This window comes from Sturnira hondurensis, unplaced genomic scaffold, assembly GCF_014824575.4.
Source record: "Sturnira hondurensis isolate 20B ecotype Veracruz unplaced genomic scaffold, ASM1482457v3 Scaffold0010448, whole genome shotgun sequence".
Classification (NCBI taxonomy): domain Eukaryota; kingdom Metazoa; phylum Chordata; class Mammalia; order Chiroptera; family Phyllostomidae; genus Sturnira; species Sturnira hondurensis.
Window position 1 is genome coordinate 128,313 of NW_028083079.1, and position 27,145 is coordinate 155,457.

At 45.0% G+C, this 27,145-nt stretch overlaps 2 protein-coding genes across 5 annotated transcripts; one reads left to right on the forward strand and one right to left on the reverse strand.

Annotated features, from left to right (window-relative positions):
- Positions 1–4: 4 nt before the first annotated feature.
- Positions 5–16,495, forward strand: PRPF4 (pre-mRNA splicing tri-snRNP complex factor PRPF4). Of its 2 annotated transcripts, none has more exons than XM_037059067.1 (14): positions 5–149; positions 902–1,082; positions 3,181–3,367; positions 6,481–6,568; positions 7,202–7,281; positions 7,455–7,548; positions 8,032–8,126; positions 9,570–9,628; positions 10,236–10,359; positions 11,765–11,854; positions 14,097–14,219; positions 14,331–14,438; positions 14,529–14,647; positions 15,453–16,495. In XM_037059067.1, the coding sequence occupies exons 1-14, from the start codon at positions 123–125 to the stop codon at positions 15,644–15,646; spliced, it is 1,569 nt and encodes a 522-aa protein (XP_036914962.1). In that variant the 5' UTR covers positions 5–122; the 3' UTR covers positions 15,647–16,495. The 2 variants fall into 2 exon arrangements, with proteins under 2 accessions (XP_036914962.1, XP_036914963.1); XM_037059068.1 differs by having other exon boundaries at positions 905–1,082.
- On the reverse strand, positions 11,817–26,443 carry RNF183 (ring finger protein 183). 3 transcript variants are annotated; one of them, XM_037059070.1, is made up of 3 exons: positions 26,383–26,443; positions 20,113–20,719; positions 11,817–11,898 (listed from the first exon to the last, which is right to left on the reverse strand). In XM_037059070.1, the coding sequence occupies exons 2-3, from the start codon at positions 20,679–20,681 to the stop codon at positions 11,889–11,891; spliced, it is 579 nt and encodes a 192-aa protein (XP_036914965.1). In that variant the 5' UTR covers positions 20,682–20,719; positions 26,383–26,443; the 3' UTR covers positions 11,817–11,888. The 3 variants fall into 3 exon arrangements, with proteins under 3 accessions (XP_036914965.1, XP_036914964.1, XP_036914966.1); XM_037059069.1 differs by lacking the exon at positions 26,383–26,443 and adding an exon at positions 21,422–21,638; XM_037059071.1 differs by lacking the exons at positions 11,817–11,898; positions 26,383–26,443 and adding an exon at positions 21,422–21,637 and having other exon boundaries at positions 19,635–20,719.
- Positions 26,444–27,145: the final 702 nt, after the last annotated feature.

The window sequence follows — 27,145 nt, forward strand, 5'->3', positions numbered from 1 at the left end:
TCCGTCGCTCTCGGCCCACTTCCGGTCAGTGACGCACTTCCGCTCCGCTGGATGCGCGCGGTGGACAATCCTGAAACTTAAAGCTCGGCTTTTCCTGGGCTTTCGCGGCTCCCGAGCCCGGCATGGCTTCCTCACGAACTTCCTCCACGGTACAGATCTCAGCTTACCCTGGCAGGCAATGCGGAGGGGTTTGGGATCCCTGTGGATGGGGCTGTTCGGAGGCATGGCCAAGGCAGTAGGAGGGCTGAGGAGGAAGGCTGCGGGACTCGGTTTTGTCTTAGCAGAGCTTCCATTTTCCTGATTTCTAAGGGCTTTCATGGGCTTAATAAGTTCATTTGCAGCTTTCATACAGCCGCGAACGGTAATGCCTTTTCCGACTGGTCCATAAACGGAGCTCTGAAAGGGAGTAGTGTCTCGGCCAAGATTTATGTTTATGTCAACCTTCTTTATTGTCATGAGGCCTCCCAACTTCTTCTGTACTACCTGTCGTCTGGAAACGTTTGAAGTTTATAAACCAGTACTTTTGTAACTTGTTCCCCCCTTAACATCGAGTTGGCTATTTCATTTATCTTTTCTATTTTCCCTGTGATGAGCAAGAACCCTGAAAGTTTCATAAAAACCCAAGGACAGATTGCACTCCAGCCGAATGCATTAAACATGTTCCAAAGCAAAACCCTGATAGAAAAGTCAGGAAGAGAAACTAAGTACAGTTAGTACTTAGTATTAACCTCCTCCTGTTTGAGTTACCGCTCACGCCTCACCCCCTATCAGGGAAGACATCTTAACTGGTGTCTTCCTTGTTCTTTCCTTTGGGAAGGAAAAACAGTTGAAGTTCAAGATGTACTTTATCCTAGGAAATTGCTAAGACTAAGCCTTAGGTTAATCCAAGTCTTTGATTTAGCAGGCAACCAAAACTAAGGCACCGGATGACTTGGGGGCTGCTGTTGTGAAGAAGCCACACATCTATTATGGAAGTTTGGAGGAGAAGGAGAGGGAGCGTCTAGCCAAAGGAGAGTCTGGGATTTTGGGAAAAGAAGGACTTAAAGCAGGAATTGAAGCAGGGAATATTAACATAACCTCTGGTAAGATGCAAATTGTGAGTCCATCTTTATCTTTAGTGCTCAAATTTTCCACAATGAGTGCCTTCCTAAACTTAGATATCGCTAGGGTTTACAGTATCAAAAATTGCTGGTTTTAAACTCACATCTATGTATGGTCATACTTTACCTACCCTGCTTAGCAACAGTCAGCTTTTTGCTTTAAACCTGTTAAACAGTTTTTCCCCATGAATTGTTAGTGGTTTTACCAGACTCGGTATATACAGCTGACCCTTGAACAACATGGATTTTAACTGCATGGGTCCACTTAAATGCAGATTTTTTTCCTATAAATATTGTAAATGTGTTTCCCTTATGATTTTTAATAACATTCTTCTTCTCTAGTCTGTATTGTAAGAATACAGTATATAATGTATGTAACATAAAAAGTGTGTGTTAATTGACCATTTATGTTGTGGGTAAGGCTTCCAGTCAGCAGTAGGCTGTTAGTTTTGGAGGAAGTAGAAAGTTTCAGGTGGATTTTTCATTGCCTCGGGTTTTGGCACCCTCTCCCTCCTTGTTCCATCGGATTCCATTTATCTTTTTTTTAAAGATTTTATTTATTTATCTTTAGAGGGGAAGGGAAGATGAGAAATATCAATGTATGGTTGCCTCTCATGCATCCCCTGCTGGGAACTGGCCTGTGCCCTGGCCACCCAGGCATGTGCCCTGACCGGGAATTGAACCTCGATCGTGTGGTTCGCAGGCCCCCGCTCAATTCACTGAGCTAGACCAGCTAGGGTGACTCCATTTATCTTCTGAAGACCTAGCACCATTCTGCCGTTGGTGTGGAACTACTGTGGTTCGTAATGTCTGTTTCTAGTTTTCAAATAATTTTTCTCCCAAAGTAAAATACTTTTTTAAATTATAAAAATTATAGTTACTTTTATTTTGAAAAAAAATCAGTGTAGAAATGTGTGGATTAGAAAACCTTTCATCTTTATTAATTGGGTTATATCTTTCCATGAACTTAATGAACCTGTAAGTATATAATTTTTCCCATAAATAAAGCCATGATATACAAATTGTTTTGTAGCCTGTATTTTTCACTCTATATACTATTGAGGATATCTTTCCTTGTCAGTAATTAGTGGTCCACAATATTTTTAAAATAAAACTATACATGTTTGTAATAAGAAATTCAAACAGAGTGATATAAAGTGAAAAGACTTCTCCACGGAAGGGACTTCAGTCAAGTTTCTCATTGATCCTCCTGTGTGTTTTTTTTTTCTTACATGCATGGACTTTGGCGATTTTCCTAACTTTTTTTGCTGCTTTAAACATAACTGCATCACCACTATACTTACCATTTTCATACAAATGCTTATATTTGGTGTGGTTTTTTAAACTAGCTGTTAGATTCCTCAAAAAGCCTTGTAGTCAAGCAATATTATTTTCATGAAAATAATTTTTATTATTTCCAATTTACTAGTTTCACCTGTGTCTCGATACTGGGACTGCTTTAGAGAATAGCTTTGGCAGTGGTTAAAATAACGTTTCTATTGTATCTTCTGGATAGAAGGCCTAGTTAACTCATTTACTAAACATGCTTCATACTCCTTACTTTCTTCGGTAAGGTATGTATTTATATAAGGGTAAGGTTGCCAAATGAAACGAGACAGCTGGAATTCTTTTGGTACCTTTTAAAGCTGTGTCATTGCCCTGACTGGTATTGCTCAGGGGGTCACTAGTCATCCTGCAAACCAAAGGGTCATTGGTTCAATTCCAGGTCAGGGCACATGCCTGGGTTGGGAGCCAGGTTCCCAGTTGGGGGCTTGTGAGAGGCAACCCATCACTTTCTCTCACATCAGTGTTTCTCTGCCTCTCCTCTCTTCCTTCTTCTCAATAAATAAATAAATGAGTGAGTACATAAATAAATAAAAGAAATAAAGCTTTGTTGTTTAGTTTTCTCTGGGATAAGTTAATAAACTGAGAAACAGTAAACTATATAAAATGTAGTAGATTAGACAGTTAACTTTTGTGAGGGCCACACACAGACTCCAGCTGTAAGAAATATATTTCTTTTTCCCTAATTGATTTCACTGTCTGGTAATAATGCTGATGTTGCCTGTTCTTTTCCTAGGGGAAGTGTTTGAAATTGAAGAGCACATCAGTGAGCGACAGGCTGAAGTATTGGCCGAGTTTGAGAGAAGGAAGCGAGCCCGGCAAATCAACGTTTCCACAGACGACTCAGAGGTCAAGGCTTGCCTGAGAGCCTTGGGGGAGCCCATCACGCTTTTTGGAGAGGGTCCTGCCGAAAGAAGAGAAAGGTGCCCTTTCTGAATATCCACTTTTTCTTCTTTACCCACAGGATTCTGGTTGCAAGTTTCAGTTGGTATTTATAGCAAAAAACTTTAGTAGAATGTCTCAGGTACTGTTACAGAATATCTTAAGTTGTGTTTATGTAGCTTAATCTATAATCTGAGTCTTAGGCCAATTTGTACTTTCACTGCTAATTTTTCTTTATGAACTGTGAAGAGGGTGTTAACATACTCCCCCTTTTCCTCTCCTCTTTCCTCCCTTCCCCGGTATGGAATTTTGAGTTGGGTAAACTTTTGTAGTTGAACTTGGAAAATTTAAACAACGGGGACTTCCAGCCAACACAGAAGTATAGGTAGATATACGTTGTCTCCTCACACAACCAAAAGGACAATAACCAGTTTAAAAACAAAAAAAACCAAGAAAATCCAGAAAATCGAACTGTATGAAAGTCCGACAAGCAAGCAGTGAAAGAAGAAACATTCATCCGGACCAGTAGGAGGGGTGGAGAGGACTCACAGCAAGGCGGCAGCTGACAGACCAGGCGGTCCCATGTTTGTATGCAGATAAACAGGGAGGAACAACTGGGGAGCAAGACAGACTGCACAGGAAATAGTGTGGGGACAGTGCACAGACAGTGCAGGAGGATAAAGCCTCACAGAATTGATTGGAGAGACCCGCAGGGTCCTAGAACATACACAAGCCTGCACTCCCAGGAATCAGCACCAGAAGGGCCCAATTTGCTTGTGGGTAGTGGGCAAAGTGACTGAAAGCAGGCTGGAAGCTGATTGTTTCCCCTCAGGCCCCTCCCCCACATACAGCACCATAATGCAGCAACATGGGTTGCCCCTCCCTGACAACTAAGGCTCTGCCCCTTACTACAGAACAGGTACAGTGAGACCAAAAAATGTGGCCTAAATGAAAGAACAGATTACAGCTCCAAAAATAGGACTAAGCGTTGAAGAAATAAGCCAACCTATCAGATGTAGAGTTCAAAACACTGGTAATCAAGATGCTCACAGAAATGGTTGAGTATGGTCGCAAAAGAGAGGAAAAAGTGAAGGCTGTGCAAAGTGGGGAAAAAGGGAACCAACATTAAAGGAAAGGAAACCAGGACTCAAATCAATGATTTGGAGCAGAAGGAAGAAATAAACTTTTAACCGAAACAGAATGAAGAAACAATTCAAAAAATGGGGAGAGGCTTAGGAACCTCCAAGACAACTTTAAATGTTCCAGTATCTGAATCAGGGGTGCCAAGAAAAGGAAGAGTAAGAAATTGAAAACTTACTTGAAAAAATAATGAAGGAGAACTTCCCAATCTGGCGAAGAAAATAGACTTCTAGGAAGTCTGGGAAGCTCACAGAGTCCCAAAGAAGTTGCACTCAAGGGAGCACACACCAAGGCACATCATCATTACATTAGCCAAGTTTAAGACAAGGAGAGAATCTTAAAAGCAGCAAGAGAAAAGGAGACAGTTACCTACAAAGGAGTTCCCATAAGACTGCCAGTTGATTTCTTAAACCTTGCAGGCAAGAAGGGACTGGAAAGAAGTATTCAAAGTCATGAAAGGCAAGGACCTACATCCAAAATGACTCTATCCAGCAAAGCTGTCATGTAGAATGGAAGGGCAGATAAACTGCCTCCCAGATAAGGTGAAGTTAAAGGAGTTCATCATCACCAAGCCCTTATTATGTAAAATGTTAAAGAGACTTATCTAAGAAAAAGAAGATCAAAAGTACGAACATTAAAATGACAACAAACTCACAACTCTCAACAACTGAACCTAAAACTAAGACAAAGACAAACTAAGCAAACAACTAGATCAGGAGCAGAATCACAGAAATGGAGATCACATGGAGGGTTATCAGTGCGGAGGGGGTGGGGGTGATTGGGGGAAAAGATACAAAAATAAGAAGCATAAATGGTAGATACAAAGTAGATGGGGAGGTTAAGAACAGTATAGGAACCTGGGTTGTAAGCCAGATTCCCAGCTGGGGGGTTTTGAGAGACAACCCATCATTCTTGCTCTTTAACGTATAAGTTAAAGAACTTACATGTGTGACCCATGGACATGAACTAGGAGGGAAATGATGGTGGGAGGGGGCATGCAGAGTGGAAGGGAATAAAGGGGAGAAAAAAATTGGATAACTGTAACAGCATAATCAATAAAATATACTTAAAAATTTAAACAAGGGCTTTCCTTATCAATGACATAAAACAGTTCTAAGTATTTTTGGATATTACTGAAAAGGAGTACTGTCTGCAGATAACATTCCATTTGTGATTTTAAAACTGCTCTTAGTGACAGGCGGCTCATCCATGCTTATGAGGCCCTTGTCTTTCTGTTCACTGTCCTGTCTCTTCTCCTCATCGTGTTTTTTCTTGGTTTGCATAGTGTGTTTAATCATTTTAAAACGTCTAACAATAGCTCACATTCATTAAACATAACCAACAGTGCTGGGCCTGTTTGAATTACAAGGGAAGGAAACCACTTTTCTTGTCCTCCATGCTTCGGCCATACTGAACTGTTTGCCATTCCAAGCTCAACATGCTTCTCTCACCTCCAGACCTTTACATTGTTGAACCTCTGGCTCAGCAATCCACTCCTGTTCTTGACCTACTGACCAGACTGAATGAGGACTCGGGTTATGTAACACCTTCCCTGATCCTCCAGACCTAGGCTAGGGGCTCCATTTGTGTTTCCCCTTAGCGTCCTGTACTTACCACTGTGTTGATACTTTGTATATGTATAGTTCCCTGTTTCTGCCCCTCTCCCCACCCCACCTTGCAGGACTGTGCTACTTGTAATCAGAACTGTTTCTTAGTTATTGTTGCGAACTTAGCACCTGAGTGGGTATCAGCACATGTGGCACTGAGTGAGAGGTGGCTGGGTTGGGGCTAATTAACTCCTATTTGAGTAGGATAATTACTGATAGTTCAGCTTGGGGTATTTTAAAGAAGATAAGTGAACAAAATCAGACTAGAAATTTAGGCATGACATCGTGACTCTCAGAGAAGGTTGCTTGGAGTTTGAATGGTGAGAAGGTAGGGGAAGGTTTCTCCCTTCTTAGATGTACTTTTCAAAATCTCGGCTCGGTTTAAATTTCTATCTTTTTTGGTGTAGGTTAAGAAACATCCTCTCAGTGGTTGGCACTGATGCCTTAAAAAAGACGAAGAAAGATGATGAGAAATCTAAGAAGTCCAAAGAAGAGGTAAAATATGTCTTCACCTTCATAACATAAACACGACGGACATGAATAGATTTTTTTGTTTTATGTTTTCAGTGGTTTGCTTTTTGCTAGGTTTGGGGGTAGGGAGATGACAACTCTACCATTCAAGAATAGTTTTGTTTTTTTTAAGATATTATTTGTTTATCTTTAGAGGGGGAAGGGAAGGAGAGAGGGAGAGAAATATCAATGTATGGTTGCCTCTCATTCATTCTCTACTGGGAACTGGCCTGCAACCCAGACATGTGCCCTGACTGGGAATCGAGCCATGATCCTTTGGTTCGCAAACCCACGCTCAATCCACTGAGCTACACCAGCCAGGGCCCATTCAAGAATAGTTATTAGCAATAGTTTGTGGCTCCTTTGTAGGTATAAATGGAGTTAGTGGGTTTCAGGAAAGAACTATAAAATTCCTAGCATAACTTTGCACAAGGAACCAGAATCCTTCTAGTAAGACCTCACAGACAGAAACCCAGTGGAAGCACACGCGCCTGATTTAATCCTATTACTGAACTAATTCACCCTTTTTTCTGGACAGTCAAAACAGAATTGACAGCTCTGAGATTGGGGGCAGGAATGCTGCGCACTTAATATTTTTGCCCTTTATTTAACTTTTAGTATCACCAGACGTGGTACCATGAAGGACCAAACAGCCTGAAAGTGGCTAGACTGTGGATTGCTAATTACTCCCTGCCCAGGTAAGGAGAGCCTCTATGGGAGAAAGAAGCGTCTTTCCTCGTTTCCTCTCAGGGACGGAGGCTCTGCTCTGTAATGACTGGCTGTTAAATGAAACTGAGTGGCAGCATGCTTGTGTAGACCCCTTGTCTAAAAGCCATTGGCTCACGATGGTATTGCTGCTTGTGTGCCGTAGGGCAATGAAACGCTTAGAGGAGGCCCGTCTGCATAAAGAGATTCCTGAGACAACCAGGACCTCCCAGATGCAGGAGCTGCACAAATCTCTCCGGGTAAGATGCCCTCAGAAATTGTCCAGGGTCTTAAAGGTTCTTAAATATTTAGTAGCTTTTCCATCCCGTAGGAGGGTGAGGGCAGCTGTGGTTATTTCTGTCTGCTTACACTGTTGCCCTCTGGGAGGACCACCCGTTTAGGTGGCGGGAACCTACTGTAGTTTGTCCTCAGCAGAGGCCTGTGGCTCTGCTCCTTGATTCTTGCTTTTAGGGTGTCAGAGCGGAACTGTGGTCTCTCCGCAGCTTTCTTCTTTATATTTAGCTGACACAGAGGCTAGTGATACTAAGACTGTAGAAGACAGTGTGCTGGGTGTCAGCTAAGCCTTGACTCCATTTATTCATGAATATAAGTGTCTCCTACTGCCCCCCCAATGTATAAAGGAATCTTGGGTTGTATTAAACCTCAAGTTTCTTTTTTATAGTGGAAAAGCCAACTCTTGGGTTAGCCTATTAATGATTACCATTTTCTGTTGTTTTTTTAAGTCTCTGAATAATTTCTGCAGTCAGATCGGGGATGATCGGCCTATCTCCTACTGTCACTTCAGTCCCAATTCCAAAATGCTGGCCACGGCCTGTTGGTAAGTTCCGTGTTACAGTGGCTCTTTTTATCCTAAATAGGCACCAGGTTTGGTGGGGCTTAGATGTCTGTGTCTACGTCTTCCTCCTCTGTTTCTCATGATCCCACCGAACTGGAGCTTCTGCTGCTCTGCCTGTTTATTGGGCAGTGATGATGTCTCGGTGAGCAGCTCTGACTGTTCACAAGGGGCCCCAGGGAGCTTGACGTCGAGCCGTCAGTCACGTTCTTGACACTCGTATTTTGGAGCATATCATAGAGGGAGCTGATAGACTCACTGTGACCCACACCCCAGTAGAGCGTTTCTTTTTCAGTTACGTGACCTAGGCACGACACATTCTCTGTAAACTTGTCTTTTTATGTGAATGTAGGGTGAGATGATGTTTATAAAACATTTGGCCTTGATAGTGCCTGGTATGTGGTAAGGACTCAGTAAACATGGATCATGATTTTTATCGTTACTTTTTTACTTTCCACCATATTTGCAAAAAACTCTTAGGACATGATAACTCTTGTTTTGTTCTAATTTAGTTATTTGTGAGGGACATGGCCCATGAGATAGTAAGAGGGGAATCTTTCTTGCATTGTATACACAGGAACTACTTGTCTAGGCAGAGGTTGGGACCGTGGTTCAGAAGGCCAGGGACCTACACAAATATCTCCACCTCCCTAAGCCTCGGTGCCTTCATTGTAAAGCAAAAGTTTTCATTCCTATTTTATATACCTCACAGGTCCGTTAATAAGGATCATTTGAGATTATAGGTATAAAAGTGATTGGACATTTTCTGACATACAAAATCTTTTTAAATTTTTTAAAGATTTAAATTTAAATCTTTTTAAATTTTTAAAAAAATGTTAAGTACTTTGCAAGCAGCAAAATGCTAATCATTTAAGAAGATAGTGTCATTATTAATATTGTCATTGGAGGTTTTCTTTTAGGATTTTGTTTCTTTATATCGAGAAAGAGGAGAAGGGAGAGAGAAAGAGACAGGGAAATACCCATGTGGGAGAGAAACATCAGTGGGTTGCCTCTCCACGCCCCCCGCTGGGGATGTAGTCCACAACCCAGGCATGTGCTCTGGCTGGGGCTCGAACCATCAACTTTTGTGCAGGGGCGGTGTTGCAGGCTGGTGCTTAACCCACTGAGCCACACAGGTCAGGTGTGAGTGGTTTAATTTGTCCTACCTTCCCTCACAAATTGATCCAGAAGTTAAGGGGATTAACAACCTGTGTGTATTAGTTAAAGTCCAGTAGAGGCCTCTGGCTGCGTGAGACTTGGATGTAGTTCTGTACTCTTGGCACTTCACGTGGTAAGCCTTTTCTTTTTCTGTCTGCCATTGTGAAGTTTATTGAGGGTGAGGAGAGATTGTCTGTTAGTGATGTTACCAAGGTGCCTTTTCCTCCCCAGACCAACCCTGGCTGAGGTGCTTTCCTTTGTATTTGATAGGAGTGGGCTTTGCAAGCTCTGGTCCGTGCCCGACTGCAACCTCCTCCACACTCTTCGAGGTGAGTTAGAATCGCGTCTACATCTGTGTCCATGTCGCAGTGTGAGCTCTGCGGAGCGGTAAAACTGCCTGACACTCAGACCCAGCACACACAAGGTTAATTCTTGATTTGTTTTGACCAAGGTGGGTTTCTCCAACCCCGAGGCTGGGAGACACTGACATCATACACATACCAGTTTCCTCTCAAGTTCAGCCCCACTCTGGTGTTTTATACCCTTCCCCTCCTTTATTTATTTTTTTTAAGAAAAAAGAATACATTTATTTATTTTTATAGAGAAGGTAAGGGAGGGAGAAAGAGAGGGAACACCAATGTGCAAGAAAAACATAGTTTGGTTACCTGTCACACACCCCTGGCTCCCCAGGGACCTGGCCCACAACACCCAACCCACTGAGCCACACCACTCAGGGCTGTTTTGCTTTTTGTTACTATGTTTTTAATATTAGTTTACATTAAAATGGTTTATTTCTTAACATAGTTGAATACTTACTTTAATACATTATATCATGTGTCCCTAACGTTTACCTATATTATTCATCGTACTCTGTATTTGCACATAAGTTATAAGGGAGCAGGAACCCTTTAACTTCTGTCTCTTACACTCCTTCAGGCCATAACACAAACGTAGGAGCAATTGTATTCCATCCAAAATCCACTGTCTCCTTGGACCAGAAAGATGTCAATCTGGCCTCTTGTGCTGCTGATGGTTCTGTGAAACTTTGGAGCCTCGACAGGTGAGCATTACAGTCCCTCCGAACTGCAGCCCCTGAAGTAAATGGCAGGCTGGCTGGCCCTAGGGACCTGCAAACCTGGCATTTAACCCCAGAGATACTCTTAAGAGCCAAGGAAACTTGTTATAAAAATAGAATAGAAGGTTTTTCTTACACTTTTCTCACCAAAGGTGTTGTGTCAGGTTTTTTCTTATTTGTTTACTTTAGACCTTGATTTTTAAATATAATGACCACTTCTTTCCTGGCTCCAGTTGTTCTGGAAAGATCCACTTTACTCCCTGTGCAATAGGTTGACATTGGAGAAATGCACTGTTTGGCAGACAGACTTAAACATAGTATTCCGGCAGCATGTTGATTTCAGCACACCCCACACCCCACCCCCACCCCCACCCCCACCCCCAGGGAGGGGAGAGTGCAGTTCCGTCGGGCAGTATTACCGAGAAAGAGGTGTCTCCTCCAGGGGCATCATCCCTTGCCCACACCATATTGTCCAGTTACCATTAAAACAGTTTTTTAATGTGTTTATGCATATTGTTTTTCAAGAAACTTTTGGAAGCGTGTTGTTGGCTAAAAGACATCAGAATTCAATTGCTTAGTTTTATTTCTTTGGGAAAGCACATGAGGCTTTTGTTCCAGACTTTTGTAAAGAGCTAATTAGCATCTCCAGTCTGTAGCAGACGGGGTCTTACCTATGAGCACAGCAAGTTTTAATTGGCTTTGGTAATATTTAGCAATATTTGTTCCCCCGGGGCTTTGATTAGTTGTGTGTGTGCACATTGCAAAGTTCCCTTTTTAATTGCCCTCTTTAGGGTTCTTGTTTATTTTCTTCCGCTGGTGTTTCAGGTCTTTCTGTGGTTACTGGGGAGTAGAATTTAATGGCCACTGAAAGGAAATGAAGCCTTTATGTACTTACAAGTTCCTTTTTCCATTGGGATCTTTGAACACACTGAAGTTTGAGGAGATTTATTTTTAATCCGCTTGCACCAAAACTGCTTGGTTTTTGTAGCCTCACATCTCCATCAAAGTATGTTTTCTTTTTTAGAATTTCAACACTTCTTTGGTGCAGAAAAACAATTTTGCTTATCTTTTATTCTCTCTGGTTCTAAGTGGTATAGCCTTCAGAACACATTAACATAGTGAGTTGAGGTAGAAAGGGTATTTCTTGAAGTTCTGGGGACACTTTAGCCCTGTGGGTACAGGAAGTAGTCCTCAATCTTTTAAAACCTTGGGAAGTGACTTAAATCATTGTTAGCCCTAAATTGGTTTTAACAAATTACAAGTTATTTATTATTTGGCCCTCAAATTATACAGAATCGGTGCGTCTGTGTGCAGCAGTTAATAAAGTCAATGAATATTTATTTACATGAGTATAAAACAGTTTACTCACATGTATTTGATTCCTTTTCAGTGATGAACCAGTCGCAGATATTGAGGGCCATACAGTGCGTGTGGCCCGTGTAATGTGGCATCCATCAGGACGTTTCTTGGGTACCACCTGGTAAGCCTTTCTGTTGTACTGTCTTCTCGACGCTTTATGGTTCACTGCCAAGTAAATTTTTAGAACAGATCTTCAAGAAGGATGTTCTTGGACAGCAAGGAATCAGAATAGAATACCTATTTTGCTGTGTACAGTGCACTCCCATGTATAATGCACACCCCCATTTGGGGCCCAAACTTTCAGGAGAAAAACTTTCATTTTAATTTGTTCGTTCAATTATTTATTTATTTAATTAATTATTTATTTATATTTAGAAACAGAACTGATTATTGTATTCCAGGGTATTAGTTTGCATGTGGATATCATTATTGCTTCCTGGAGTTACACTTTTAATGCATGAGCATTGATAAAAGAATTAAAAATATTTATGTATATACAGAATTAGTACTATCTGTATATAATGTGCATCCTTGTTTTTCCCCTCAAAATTAGAGCGAAAAATTGCACATTATACATGACAAAATACGATGTATTCTATAGTTAGGGCTAAGTATATTTGCACTTACATTGCAGTTCATCTGAAATTTTAAAGTCACTTGTCCAAAAAACTAGAATTTCCATTTTATATTCTTTCTTAACTAATACCAGAAGTTTGTGGGTTTTACTTTTCCCCCCCCACACATTGTACTGTAATCTCTGCTTACAAATCAGTCTCCCTTTCTGGCTCTGTAGTTTAATGAGGCCAGAATATGTTAAAGAAATTTTTTTTTTTTAGATTTCATTTATTTTTAGAGGGAGGAGAAGGGAATAAGAAAGAGGGAGAGAAATATCAGTATGTGGTTGCCTCTCATGCTCCCCCACTGGGGACCCGACCCACAACCCAGGCCTGTGCCCTGCCTAGGAATTGAACTGGCGACCCTTTGCTGCACAGTCCATGCTCAATCCACTGAGCAGGCCAGCCAGGGCTGTTAAAAGAACTTTTAAATTGAGATGGCATTTTCATGAAGTGGGTACGGATTTGTTTCAAGTGCACAATTTAATCAGTCTTGACCAATGCAGTGCTCACGTGACTCAGGTCCCTGTCAGAGAGTGCATTTCCGTCACCCCTTCCGTCACCCCACAAAGTTCCTGCGTGCCCCTTCCCAGTAACCCCCCCTCCAGAGCAACCAATCAGTGACTTCTGTCACCAGAAATCCTGTTCGTTCCTGCTGCATGAACCTGTTTGTCTGGCTTCTTTCACTCAGCCACATTTTGAAGATTCATTCATATCGTTTCCATGTATCGATAGTTCCTTTTATTGTTGAGGAGTGATCAGTTGTATTACTGTGCCACGACTTACTCAGTTTCCTGTGGATGGACGGTTGGGCTGTTCCCAGGTTTTGGCTAGTCAGACTAAAGCTGCTGTAAGCATTCTTGTGCAAGACTTTTTGTGGACATGTTTTTTTTTTTGTTTTACTTGAATAAAGACTTAGGAATGCTGATCATAGGGTAGATGTATATTTAACATAAAAAACTCCAAGTGGTTTTCTGAAGTAGTTGTACCTTTTTGCATTCCCAGAAATTCTGATTGCTTCACCTCCTTGCCAACATTTGGTTTTGTCAGTCCCATCGTTCTGCCCAGTCTAGCAACTGTGTAGCAAAATCTCATGGTTTCTGTTTTTTATTACCTAGATGACTATTGCTGTTGAGTACTTTGTCATATGCCTTTTGGCCATTTGTATATTGTCTTTTGTGTAGTCTTCAGGTGCTTTACTCATTTTTTTTTTAATGTCTTTTTTTCTGTCTTTATTTCCATGCAGATAGACAGCTCTATTGCCATTTATTGGAGAGACTTTCCGTAACTTGATGAAATTGCTTGGCACGCTCACTTAAAATCATTTGACCGTATATGTGTGGGTGTATTTCTGTTCCCTTTGTTCTATTCCACTGATTTGTCCATTGTTGGTCTTGTATCTCCAGCATCCAATTTGGGGCCAGTATAAACATATCAGTGGTCAATGAAAGACCATAACAGTGAAATTGGGGGGGAAAGAAGGCAACAGCGTCTTTGCTGAGCTACTCTTAGGGGATTCTGTTCTCAGAAATAGCCACTGAAGTAGGTTTATAGGAAGTCATGGTGTCCCAATTGGCACCCAAGACAGAGACTTAATTATTGAGACATTGTGCCAGGAAATAATTTCTTGTTAATAGGGTTATATGAATAGTTTCAGAAGCATAACTGAAGCTACAGCTACCAATAATACCTTGCACCTTGTAAAACTGAGTAAGTATCTGCTACTTAATGACTGGTTTGGTGTTTCAGCTATGACCGCTCCTGGCGCCTGTGGGACTTGGAGGCCCAAGAGGAGATCCTGCACCAGGAAGGCCACAGCATGGGCGTGTACGACATCGCCTTCCATCAAGACGGCTCTTTGGCTGGCACTGGGTAAGGCTTTTTCCACATAGCTCGGGGCACCTCAGTGGTCTCACCTCTTACGTAAGTGCGCTTCCACCGAGAACCAGATTCAGAGTGTTCCTTTGCCACTTATTTTATCAGGGGCCTGGATGCATTTGGTCGTGTTTGGGACCTGCGCACAGGACGGTGCATCATGTTCCTAGAAGGGCACCTGAAGGAAATCTATGGAATAAATTTCTCCCCCAATGGGTAAAATAAGATCACCGAATAAGGGATGGAGAGGGTTTTGGTCAGGAAGTACTCTCCATTTCTAACTTCAATGCTGCATCTGATCCCCAGCTACCACATTGCAACCGGCAGCGGTGACAACACCTGCAAAGTGTGGGACCTTCGGCAGCGGCGTTGCATCTACACCATCCCTGCCCATCATAACCTAGTGACCGGTGTCAAGTTTGAACGTAAGCTGTCCCCCTGTTTTCGGCCTGACCATGACATAGACAGCTTGCACTTTGATGGTAGGCAGGCAGGCTTTAGCTTGACTTGGAGGTGGGACAGGAGAGAATTTCCACTCTGTTAAGGAAGGAAATTATAATTTCCTTCCCTCTACCCCACTGTCAAGACAGAAGTACGGCAGAGCATGCTTCTGGTTGCTAGGAAGTAAAAAAGACTTCAGGAATGCTTTGCTGCATCTTTTTCTCCATGGAAATTCTGAGCACTGAATCCTTATATTATTCTGAACAGGTTATGAAAGAGCCAAAAGAACTAAAAAATGTTGTTTCCCTACCTAAACAAAAAAACAAACAAGCAAGCAAAATATAACCAAAGACACTGAAATAGAGAACAGGCTGACAGTGACCAGAAGGGAGAGGGGAGGGAATTTCGGGGGAAATAGGGGAGGGATTTAGAGGAACAAATATAAAGGATACACGGACAACAACTGAGAAGGGTGGAAATGGGAGGGGGGGAGTACAGGGGGTGGGATGGGATGGGAGTAATAGACAGAAAACTGTACTTGAAAAATAATTAAATAAAAAAATTAAAAGGAAAAAAAAATGTTGTTTCCCTGAGTCTTCTTGTAGTTGTCCCTTTTCCCTGGAGGCCTGGCAGGAACACAGATGAGACTTGGGATTTTCTGTGTGTAGAAATACCTTTTTTTTTTTCCTCGAAATGCTGTGTTCTAGAAGATTTTTGTGCTTTTATTTTCTTGTGCTTTTCTGAATTCTTGAATTCCTCAAGCAGCTCCTGTGTTTTTTTCTCTTGTAGCCATCCACGGGAATTTCTTGCTCACTGGTGCCTATGATAACACAGCCAAGATCTGGACCCACCCAGGCTGGTCCCCGCTGAAGACTCTGGCCGGCCATGAAGGCAAAGTGATGGGTCTCGACATCTCTTCTGACGGGCAGCTGATAGCCACTTGCTCATATGACAGGACCTTCAAGCTCTGGATGGCCGAGTAGGCACGGGCGTAGAAAAAGGACTCAAACCCCAGGCTCTCCCTTAAGAGCCATTTTCAAAGGAAAGAATTGGTGTGTTTTGTTTTTATCATGTCTGTTGTCAATTACCACGTATAGACCCTCAGTAGACTGGATTCCTGGCATCCCGACTCCAGGCAGGCAGCCCAGTTCCTGGATGGTGAACCCCTTTCATGGTTGAATTGTAATTTTGTCTTCAAGCCCTGCCAGTAACTATGTAGACAGTTGTTTTTATTAATCTTTTGTTTGAATGCCCTGTTGCCATCCTCACATCTCTCAGGATTGTGGCTGGGCTCCATTTTTAGTTCTTGAAACTTGGCTTTGCATTACATGGTACGTGCTTCAGGACTGCCCGTGACCCAGGGAGCCAGGTGGCTGGACTGCAGTTGGGAATCCCTCAAGCAAAGAGGCACATCTCACCACGCACTGGTTAAATAGTTCCTGACAGAGCGAGAACTTCTCTGCCCCGAGAACGGGAAGTGAAGAGGGAGACCCTCAGCGTGCTCAGGTTACGCAGTGAGGAAGATTTTACCTCCTCCTGTTGGCTTCACTTGGAATGCCGTGTGCGTCGGGGAGCATCAGGAAGCTTGGAACTGAATATTTGCCTGGTCGGAAAATGTCTTCCTTTTTTGAAGTCTGGCATCCTTTGTATTACTCCAAAGCTAGGCCACTGTGTCAAGATTCAATGAAATTTTCAGAAAGCTAACGTGACGTCTCTATTGTGTAACCTCCTTGCTATTCGTTATTTAAAGGATATACCCTTCATGTTGAGGTGACTCCAGAAAAAAAAAAATCCCTAAAGATTATTCCTAAACATAACCTTTTCCCTTTTTTACAAAATTTTTTTTATTACATACTTGGTACAAAGTAAAATCCTATTTTAAAAACTGTCCTTCAGAGTATTGTTTTTCATAGTTAAGTCTTTTCTGAATCCCAGCCTTTGGTTCGTCAAGGTCCCTTTTTTGGTTTGAGATATAATACATGATCTAAATATGATTACCTCAAATTCTGTCTCCTTAATAAACACTCTGTTAATAATTTAAAAAGAAAATAGAGCCCTGTCTGGTGTGGCTCAGGGTATTGAGTGCCGGCCTGTGAACCAAAAGATCACTGGTTTGATTCCCAGCCAGGGCACATGCCTGGGTTGTGGGCCCAGTCCCCAGTGCGGGTGGGGGGTATGAGAAGCAACCATACACTGATGTTTCTCCCTCCCTCCCCTTCTCTAAAAATAAAATCTTTAAAAAAAAATGAGGGCTTTTGCATTGTGGGCCAGATTACCAGTGAGGTATATCTGGACTCTTAATTCTTACTCATTGGCCATTCAGCAATTACCTTCACCTTTTCCCACCCCAAATGTACAACCACTGAACTCTGAAAGTACACAGTAAATCCATACAAATATACAGGAATTTGGGAGAAGAAAGAATTGTACATAGAGAATCCAAGGAGAGTGTATATGCTGGCTTCTCCTTGAGGTGTTAGAACACTTTTTACTTGCTTTTCCAGGGGCCTGATAGTGGCTTGTCTAGCTCAATTCTGCAAACTGATTGTGATGTGTCGCTAAATATTTTGTTTAATTTGATTTTAGTTATAACCAAAGTGTTGCATGGCCTGTGTATCTGTTAGGCTTCTGAATTCTCTGCTCTCATTTGGGGATTTCATTAAACTATTGTAGGTATTAATGGATCAACTATTATCCATAGTTGGCCATGAAAAGAAGTTATTTTCATTACTGCCTACTTAGTATGTATAAACTGATAACATTAATGTTTTAGCATGCAGTTTGGGTACAGTATATATAATGTGTTAAGGTTTTTAAGTTCTCAAGTTTAAATTTCTCTATGCCGTTAGGGTCTAAGATTTAGAGGTAGCAACGGGATGGACACATTTGATCTAGGTCTTTGGCAAAAGTAAATGTCTTGTGGAATATGTGTTTCTTCACTGGAACGGCATTGTAAGAAAGCAGCTTGCTGAGGAGCATAAGCCCAGCATGGCATTTATGATAATGACACAAGTCCAGCCACCACTTAACAGGGTACTTCCTTTCCGCTGGACATTGTGCCGGGCACATTCAGACGTCCCGTTAAATCCTCTGAGTCCTAGGGCTGTCTTCCTTTTGCAGGCAGAACTGGAGCTCAGAGAAGTTAAGTGACTGGCTCACAGCTCCCCAGTTGGTAAGTGGTGGATCCTGATCTGTCTTACGAAGAGATTTCATAGGGTTTCGTTGACGATGTTGGCAACACTGGCCAGACACATCAGTCCAGCCAGCGTGGCCCATACGTAGCTTTTTAACCGCTCCGCCTTTTACGCTGCCCTTCTGACAAGTCACTGCATCTCTTCCTCAGACTTCATGCCAAAGGGAGTTAATGCTTCCACCACTTCTACCTCTGAGGAGCCTACAGTGTATTCAACAGAAAATTAACTTGCATTTTGAATCCTAGCCACTAGACCACCAGGGAGTCCCAGAAAATTAACTTGCATTTTGAGATGATGTGTGGAGCTGTCTGGAGCAGGTCTGACCTCTGGCATACCGAGAGCCGGAAGCGCAGCCCACCCGCCTCACTGGTACACCAAAGACACCAGGGAAGACGTTTCCAGATGCCCAGTAGGAGGAGGGCACTGCCCCAGGGTTAGACCTACTGAATTCGAGAATAGGAGACACTATCACGTTTCCTTATCCAAAAGTAGTGAAACCAATGTCTTTCCTTATTTGGATGGGTATAAGCCACTTCAAGAGTGTAAGTCCTATTTTGACTGCAAGTCTTCCACACCTTCCTGGCTGGCTGCCCGATTGAAGTGGTTGAACTTGTGGAGACTCAGTTTCACCCAGGAAGGAGGAGGATGTTTACTTAACTTCAGGGCAGTAGGCTGAATGGCAGACGCAAGTGCCCCTCCCAGGCTTCCCCCTGTTCCTCCTGACCCTGAGCACACAGTGAGCTCATCACCTGACTGACCTTCCACAAGGCAGGGATGTGTGAAGAGATGAAGGCACTGGGGGGAGCATGAGTCCCGGTTTCGGTGTCATTACCTTTGGTGGCACCAGGGAAGAGGCAGGTGCTGGTCCCCTGGCGGAATATGTTGGTGACTCCAATTTCGTAATGGAGAACTTTTTTTCACTTTTTCTTCACATTGTAAGACCATTTGGTTTTACTACATGTGAAATATATGTCTTGGCTATTTTGGAATATCGTGTACATTAAGGCCCCTAAGAATTTACAGAAGCTAACTCCATTAAACTCACACAATGTGTAGAGCAGATAAACCAACGCCATTTCAGGCCTCTGAAAGCTTATTTTACAAATCCAGAAAACTAAATATTAACGTAATTGTCGTGGTGTTTTAAACACTTTGAGATTGTTTAAGAGCCCTGGCCACAAGGTAATATTAAAACTGGGGAAGCAGAAATCTGGGTTTTAGATGCTGCGGAAATGGCAGCTTGTGGTCAAGCAGCAGCCCGAGCACCCAAGCCCTACCTAGTTTTCTTTGGTTCCTAGAGGCTGTTGTGTAAAGTGAAAGCCAGGGTCCCCTGCCTGTGGGCCTGCGATGGGAACTAAGGTTTTTCATCTATTCAGGGGTCTGTCTGCCTTACCTCTTGAGTGAGAATGTCAGTACTTGGTGGAGGGGCGTCGGCTCCACCCAGCACCCAGTCTTCTCAGCAGGGCCTCTGCATCTACCAGGAGGAATCAAAACCTTTTTCTCCAAATCCCAGATTTCCTTTGATCCACTGACCCTACCTGCTTTCACTTTTAAACTTTCAGACTCTTAACACTCCATAAACCTCACACCCACGAGATTGCACCAGCAGCAGCTGAGTGAGCATGCCTCCCTGCTGCTGCTGGTAAGGGCTCTCGGCCATCGTCCCCCCCCCCGCCCCCCTCCCCCGCCATAGTCCCGCCCNCCCCCCCCCCGCGCCCCCCCCCCGCCATAGTCCCGCCCTTCTCCTGCCCTAGTTCTGTTGAGCAGATGAATAAGTAAGTAAAGACAGACCATTTTTTACTGGGACTGGTGGCAAGGTAAAGAGAAAACTGCAAGGAGGAAACACATTTGCTCACGGAATTGAAGCTCGTTTTCCTAATTTTTTAGCAACCCAATAAGAAGAACAACTCAATTTAAGAAAAAAAAAAGTGAACGAGTTCAAAGCAGCTCCAGTGAGACATGCAGCTTGCTATCTGGGCTAGAAATGTTTCTAGGGACAGCAGTTGTCCCCCTCCCACGGACCCGCATGGCTCCCACCCAGAGGTGGTCTCACACCCTTCCCCAGCCCTTAAGCTTTCAGAGGTTCTCATACAGCAGGACGCTGTTCCCAGAAGCAAGCCCATGGTCTAACTGGCCTGTGGATCGTACAAATAAACAACACTACGGGGGACGACAACCACACACACGGCTCTGCAGTCCCCGTAACCAGCAGCAACTGGGAGGGGCTTGGTTCCTTGTCAGGAACAGATGCTCACCCCACACTCCAAACGAACTGCTTGGTCCAAAAGATGGAGAAGATGAGCAAGAGAGTGACGCTAAGAATGACAGCCATCAGGTAGGCAAACATCCGGAACTGAGGGTTGTGGAAACACTCCCTCAGAGAGTAGTGGCTGGAGATGGGAACGGGCAGCGGCGTGGTGGTAGGGGTCATGGCCTGCGGGGCCTCAGTCTGGCTCCCGGGCCGGGGGCCCAGGTCCAGTGTGTAGATTCTGGGCTGGCGCAGGAAGTAGCAGCTCTTGGGCTGATCCTTGAGACAGAGCTGATGACCTTCCAGGACGATGCTGTGGGGCTCCAGGCGGAGCAGGCTGAGCACGGCCGTATCTGTGGGCAAGTCAGTGACAGGCTGCCCGGAGGCCAGCACAGTGGGCTGGCGACAGAGTGGGCACAGCAACTGGCGCTGGGCTGGAGTCACCAGGCTGAGGTGGGCCAAGCATTCCACGCAGAAGGAGTGGCAGCAGTCCAGAACTTTGGGGGTGTGGAATGTGTTGTTGAAGGGGTTCCAGCAGACGGGGCACTCGGGCTCCCGGCCCTGCTGCTCGGCCATCCTCAGGCCAGATGCCAGGAGGCCTGGCAAGGGATGTCCTGACGGGAAGAGAAAAGGAGCAAGGGAACACCCATTAAGCTCTGTGCCTGTGTTTGATGCTGGGCTAAGTGTCCCATGAGCTGTCAAAAGGCATTACCAACCACCCTTCATAGATGAAAACACTTCGAGTCAACAAGATGAAGTGACTTGTTCCAGATCACCCAATCCTCAGCTGTGGACTTAAGGCTGGTGCTCCTATAGTATCCCATCTCCTGGGGCAAAGGCATGAGCCACCCCACTACTAATGAGCTGCCACCGGAAGAGACTGGACCCCAGCTTTGGAAATGGGTAAAAATAGTCCTTAGGCTCCATGTGACTGCGCTTGGCTTCTCGGACTGCCGGAAGAGGGAGGGGAGCCACAGTCCGAGGTCTGTGCCAGAGAGCAACTACTTCTTTTTCTGCAGCCTCAAATCCCTGACTAGCACAGAGATGGCCTCTGTGAATTCCCCTGTCTGCCCCTCCTCTGGGAACAAATGCCAGGCCCTCTCTCTTTCCCTCATCCCATTGGGCTACAGAGCCAAGCATCCAGAGCCCATGTGCCCAGTCCTTGTGCAGGGCACTGGATTGACCTGGCAAGGGAACTCCTGGTAAGGCTTTTCCCCTTGCTCCCCTACACAGGTCCCCAGATCCCTCCTGAAGCCTCCTCCCAATACTTGGCCTCCCCTGGTTCTTCCTCCCCCGCTTTGTCCCAGAAAACCTACCTGGACTTCAGTTGGCCCTAGAGTAGTCAGCAAACTACCCTGAAGGGCCTGAGGCTCCAGTCTCTCCCTTCCCTGAGTCTCCCTCTCCAAAAAGCTTTGAAAGGCTGCCTTCTTGCCACCAACCCCCGGGGCCGTCTCCATGGCAGCCGCACACACGGCACCTGGAGCCGCCAGGTGGCCTGGGCTACAGGCTCTTGAGCACACCTGCTTGCAATGAAGGCCAGAAAGCTGCCCAGATGGTGGGGGGTGGGGAGGTGTGGGACCAGAGTTCCCCCAGGGCTTGGCAGACAACCAACCCTGGAAGCCGAGTATGTGGGCAGTCCCTTCGAGACCTAGGATCGCTGGCTGAAAAGGGAGGGTAGCAGTTTCCTTTTTCTAGATTGTGGAGAGGGTAAGTGAGCCTTCTGGGCTTCTTCTCTCCTGGGTCCTTATTCTTTTCTAAAGTGGCTGAAACCTCCTTCTCACACAAAGGGTCTGCCTGCCCTGCACTTCAGTGGCAGTGAAATTCACCTGTGTGCCCAGTCCAAAATCTCCAATATCCAATTCAGCGAGTCCTCTCCAGTCCCCCGCTGATCATGTCATGTGCCCGAGAAGCTGCAGCCGGAACACAGCCAGCCAGCCTGACAGGCACTGAGTCCAGAGATCTTCCAGCCCAAAGGTTGCCCATCCCAACCCTTGGGTGCTTAAAAGAGGGAATAGGGAAGGAGGGCTCCAGTAAAACACTTAGCTTTTCTCATATTGGTTATTTGAATAAACTGAAGAATTGAACTGCTGAGGGGAAAAACGTTTAAAAACCATTTCTCTGCCCCAACCATACATTCTGCAGGTGGTAGGTAAGAAGTGACTGTCACCGAAGGTCACCCAGCTGGGACTTCCAGTCCACCACCATGTGCCATCATAAAGGCAGAACACTCATCCATTGGGTTACCTGCTGCATGTCTTATTAAATAACCAGACAGTGTTTGCATCTTCTCAGGAGATTCCTCATGTCCATGAGGCCCTTAGGGTAGGAATTCAGGAACTGTGTAGGGACACCTGGGCACAGTGACTCTCCCGGCTGCCCCTGATGTGACATCATCTGCCCTGACTGAGTTGATATGTGAAGCAAAACCTGCTTGTCCTCTCTCACTCATGGCTAGACCTCTGTCACAGCTCCGTACAGGGGAGACAAAGCGGAGAGCTGCAGAGGAGCAGGACAGCTCTGACGGGAGCTGGGGGGTTGGCCCAGGACCCATACCTGTGAACGCCCTCTGTGGGGCGTTTGTCAACGTGTCACCACTGTTGACACTTCCACGCACAGCCACTGCATCAGCTCGGGCCCACCATCGCCCAGGCACTGTGCGAGGCATCGGGTCAACAGTGGAGACAGAAATGCCATGACCTTTGCCCTCATGACCTTTTGAGTCTAGCAAGGGAAAGAGACATTTAATGAGTAATGGGCACATAAAGAAATAGAGTATTTTAATGAATGCTATAAAGGACAAAAAGGAAAATGGGTGGGGTGGGGGCAGGTTACTGCTTCAGGTGAGACCACCAAGGAAGGTTTCCCCAGAGAGGTGACATGAGAGCTGAGACTGAAGGATGGGAAGAGTCCAGCTGTGCAGAAGGGAGGGAGGACATTCTAGGTCAAGGGAATAACGTGTACCAAAGCCCCACAGTGAGAAGCAGTCTGCCAAACGGAGGAAGCATCGGGGGTCCAGGGTGACTGAGGTGCACCGGGTGGAGCCGGGGTGAGAAAGTGGATCAGGCTGAAGCGAGAGAAGGAAGAGGAAGGTCCTGAAAGCTGGTAGGGGGAAGGTGACTTGATCCTGTCTCTGGGTTTTTGTTTGTTCGTTTGTTTGTTCCTGTTTTAAAAACCCCCATCCCATTGCAAAGCAGAGAACACACCGAAAGGGACAGAGAGGAAATGGAAGGCTGGTGAAGGGCTCCAGCAGTGGTACCGGCTGGGTACGGGTGGGAGGCTGGGACTTGACTCAGGCCGGGCAATGGCAAAGAAGATCGAAGGGAGGAGGCGTCAGATCGCTCTGGAGATGGAATCAAAAGCACCTCCCAAGACACATTGGACAGCAAAGATTCTGGAACCTGTCAAGGCTCATGACCCCAGAGCCAGTGCTTACTGGGGCTGTGACTCCAAAGGAATAGCTTAACCTCTCAGTTCCCCATTTTCTTCTTGCGACAAAGAAGCTAAAAGTAGGGCAAAGCTCTTATTTAGAGGCGGGCACCCAGTAAAAACCATGTATGGGGTGCTTGGCATTATCACTGCAAATGGATTGGGGAGAGCAAAATGGTCAAGGCCAACTTCAAGTCCATAAAAAGTTTTATGCACTGAGCTTTGAAGAGCCTCCAAATTTCAGAGTGTGTCAGAAAGAGACCTTCAGTGTTTATCAAAAGTCTTAAAATTGCCTGGACCGATGTGGCTCAGTTGGTTGGGTGTCGTCCTGCAAAGCGAAAAGATCGCCAGTTCAATTCCAGGTCACGGCACATGCCTGTGCTGTGGGCCAGGTCCAAGAGGCAACCAATCGATGTTTCTCTCTCACATGGATGTTTCTCTCCCTCACTTTCTCCCTCCCTTCCTCCCTGTCTATAAAATCTTTTTAAAAAATTAAAAAGCCTTAAAACGTACGTAGCCTTGATTTAGCAGTTCTCCCACTGGGAATCTGTCCCATGGAAATAATCCAGGAAGGACCTGTGCAAAGATTTGATTACANACATGCCTGTGCTGTGGGCCAGGTCCAAGAGGCAACCAATCGATGTTTCTCTCTCACATGGATGTTTCTCTCCCTCACTTTCTCCCTCCCTTCCTTCCTTTATTTTTAATTTTATAAAATCTTTTTAAAAAATTAAAAAGCCTTAAAACATACGTAGCCTTGATTTAGCAGTTCTCCCACTGGGAATCTGTCCTATGGAAATAATCCAGGAAGGACCTGTGCAAAGATTTGATTACAGAAATACCCATCAAAACTCTGCTCTGATTATGAAGAATTGAAACTACCTAATTATCTAATAGAGGGACATTGATTAAATAAATTCTGCTCCAACCATATAAAGAGACATTCTGTAGCTTTCAAAATGATATGATAGCCCTGGCTGGTGTGGTTCAGTGGTTTGAGCACTGGCCTGCGAACTGAAAGGTCACCGGTTTGATTCCCAGTCAGGTCACATGCTTGGGATGCAGGCCCAGTTCCCAGTTGGGGCCGCACGAGAAGCAACTGATCGATATAGCTCACACATTAATTTTTCTCTCCCTCCCTTCCTTCCTTCCCCTCTCTCTAAAAGTAAATAAATAGCCCTGGCTGGCATAGCTCAGTGGATTGAGCGCAGGCCTGCGAACTACACGATCACGGTTTGATTCCCAGTCAGGGCACATGCAGGCCAGTTCCTGGCAGGGGACTCATGAGGGGCAACCATACATTGATGTTTCTCTCCTTCTCTCCTTCCCTTCCCCTCTAAAGATAAAGAAATAAAATTTTAAAAAAAGAATATAATTCAATTTTCCAACATATGTACACAGTGGAAAATTGTCTGGAATAACAAGCACCAAAATGTCAATAATGGTTATCTCTGGGGGTAAGATTACAGGTGTTTGTTTTAAAATTATCTTACCTGAAAATTCTCACTCTATTACAATAAACTCGTACTGCTACTCTTTTTTCTTCTTTAAGATTTTCCTAATTTATTTTTAGAGAGAGGGGAGGGGAGGATGAAAGAGGGAGAGAGCCCTGGCTGGTGTGGCTCAGTGGACTGAGTGCCAGCCTGCAAATCGGAGGGTCGCCAGTTGGATTCCAAGTCAAGGCACATGCCTGGGTTGCGGGCCAGGTTCCCAGCGTGGGGCGCACAAGAGGCAACCACACACGGATGTTTCCCTCTCTCTCTTTCCCTCTCCCTTCCCCTCTCTAAAAAAAAATGAAGTAAATAAAATTTTTTAAAAAGTTGTTTTAAAAAGGAAAACATAGAGAGAAGGAAGCATCTCTGTCAGTTGCCTCTAGTACACGCCCCAACATGGGGACCAAGCCAAAAACCCGGCCATGTGCCCTGACAGGGAACCAAACCGGTGAACTTTCACTTTGTGGAATGATACCCAACCAACTGAGCCACACTGGTCAGGGCTGTGCTACTACCCTTAAGGATCTCCCATTCCCCCCAGCGCTGACCTGCGTTTCTGAAGTCCCATGGCCAAACTCTAAAGAGGAGAGTCGATCACTGTTACCTCAGCACCTTGGCCTTTATCGGCCATGGGGCCCTCAGAGTCCAGCCTCTCCAGAAGACTCTGCCCAGGTATCCACCCACCGCTCACCCCAAGGCAGGATGGCTCAGCCCCAGCAAGTCCTAAACACGACCCCAAAGGCATCACCTCTGTCCATGACCATGTCAGTTTGCCAAATATTAATTGTAGAACCACCCAAAGTTTTCAACCTCAAGAGAGAGCATTTTTACAGCACCTCACTGTTTGCAAAGAGTCCCGGTCCTTGCTAGGCTAAGTGCGGTATAAAATCCTTTTACAATGTGTTTCCATTTGCGTAAGACCATCTGGTTCTTTAAACCACCCTGTGAAGAAGGCAGGCTGGGGAGTAGAAAGTGCAGGTTTTGGAACCAGACAGGATTGTTTGCTGCGAGGACTTGGACTCGTGGCTTAAGCTCAGTGAGCTTCACTGTCCTCTGTGAAGTAGACCACTTATCCCCCCTTACAGGGTTGCTGTGAGAAAGGAATGGCGTTTGTAACTTGCCCAGCAAGACATAACAGGCACTCAATACATACTGTGATGTTCTGATACCCATTTTATAGAGGTGGAAGCCAAGTCTTGGGAAGTGGCTTCCCAAGGCTTCACAGCTGAAGAATGGCCACGCTTGAAAAATGATTCCAGGAGCCCTGCCTCCCCGGCCATGGTTTGCCTGGACCGTGCTGCCTCTAGGGCTCCAGAGCACTATGACCCCGGCCTCCATGACGCTCTCTGGCTCCTTACCTGTGCTCAGAGCCTCCTCCTCCTCCTCCTTTCCCCCATGCAGTGTTCAGCGTGCAGCGTGGCTGTGACTGTGTGTGCTCTGACTTTTCCTGGCCTGGTTTCCTGGCAGTGGTGGGCGGGTCTCATTTGCATGAGTCTTCAGGTTGCTCCTGGCCAGCTCTCTCTGTTTCAGGTTTTCCTCTTCCTTCCGATGACTTTGGACTGACTCTCTGGTCACAGGGGACGACCTGAAAGCTTTGGTTTCATCTTCCTCCTATGAGTCACTCTTGGTTTTTCTCAAAGAGGCTTTAAGTCCACTCATCTTGCAGGCCTCTGTTTCAATTGGGTTGGTCGCCTGCCATCATCTTTGCTTGCACTTTGCCCTTGGTGTGCTCAATGTGCTGACCACCTTGACGGGAAGGTGGGGTAACTTTGACTCCAGGTCTGCCTTTCAACCTGGAGGGACACTTCCCTACTCTGAGCTCCCACAACCAAAATGCAAAGAGCTCTCGCAAAACATTAAGAAGAGGGCAAATAAACCAACACAACATCAGTCCCAGGGGAGAGAGGTAGTCAAGGATAAGCATGGACAGCCAGAGTTCTCAATGCGTCCAACTTCTGGGTCAGAGTCAAGTCCTCACTCAGCGTTGTGTATAGGTTCAAAAGGATTCCATATACACTCGTTTACCACGTAAGTGAAGGTGTGTTAAGCCACTTGTTTATGACAAAGAAAAAAATCGCTTTGTAATGAAATAAGCCTTGCCAGCGTGCCTTCTGCACGGGT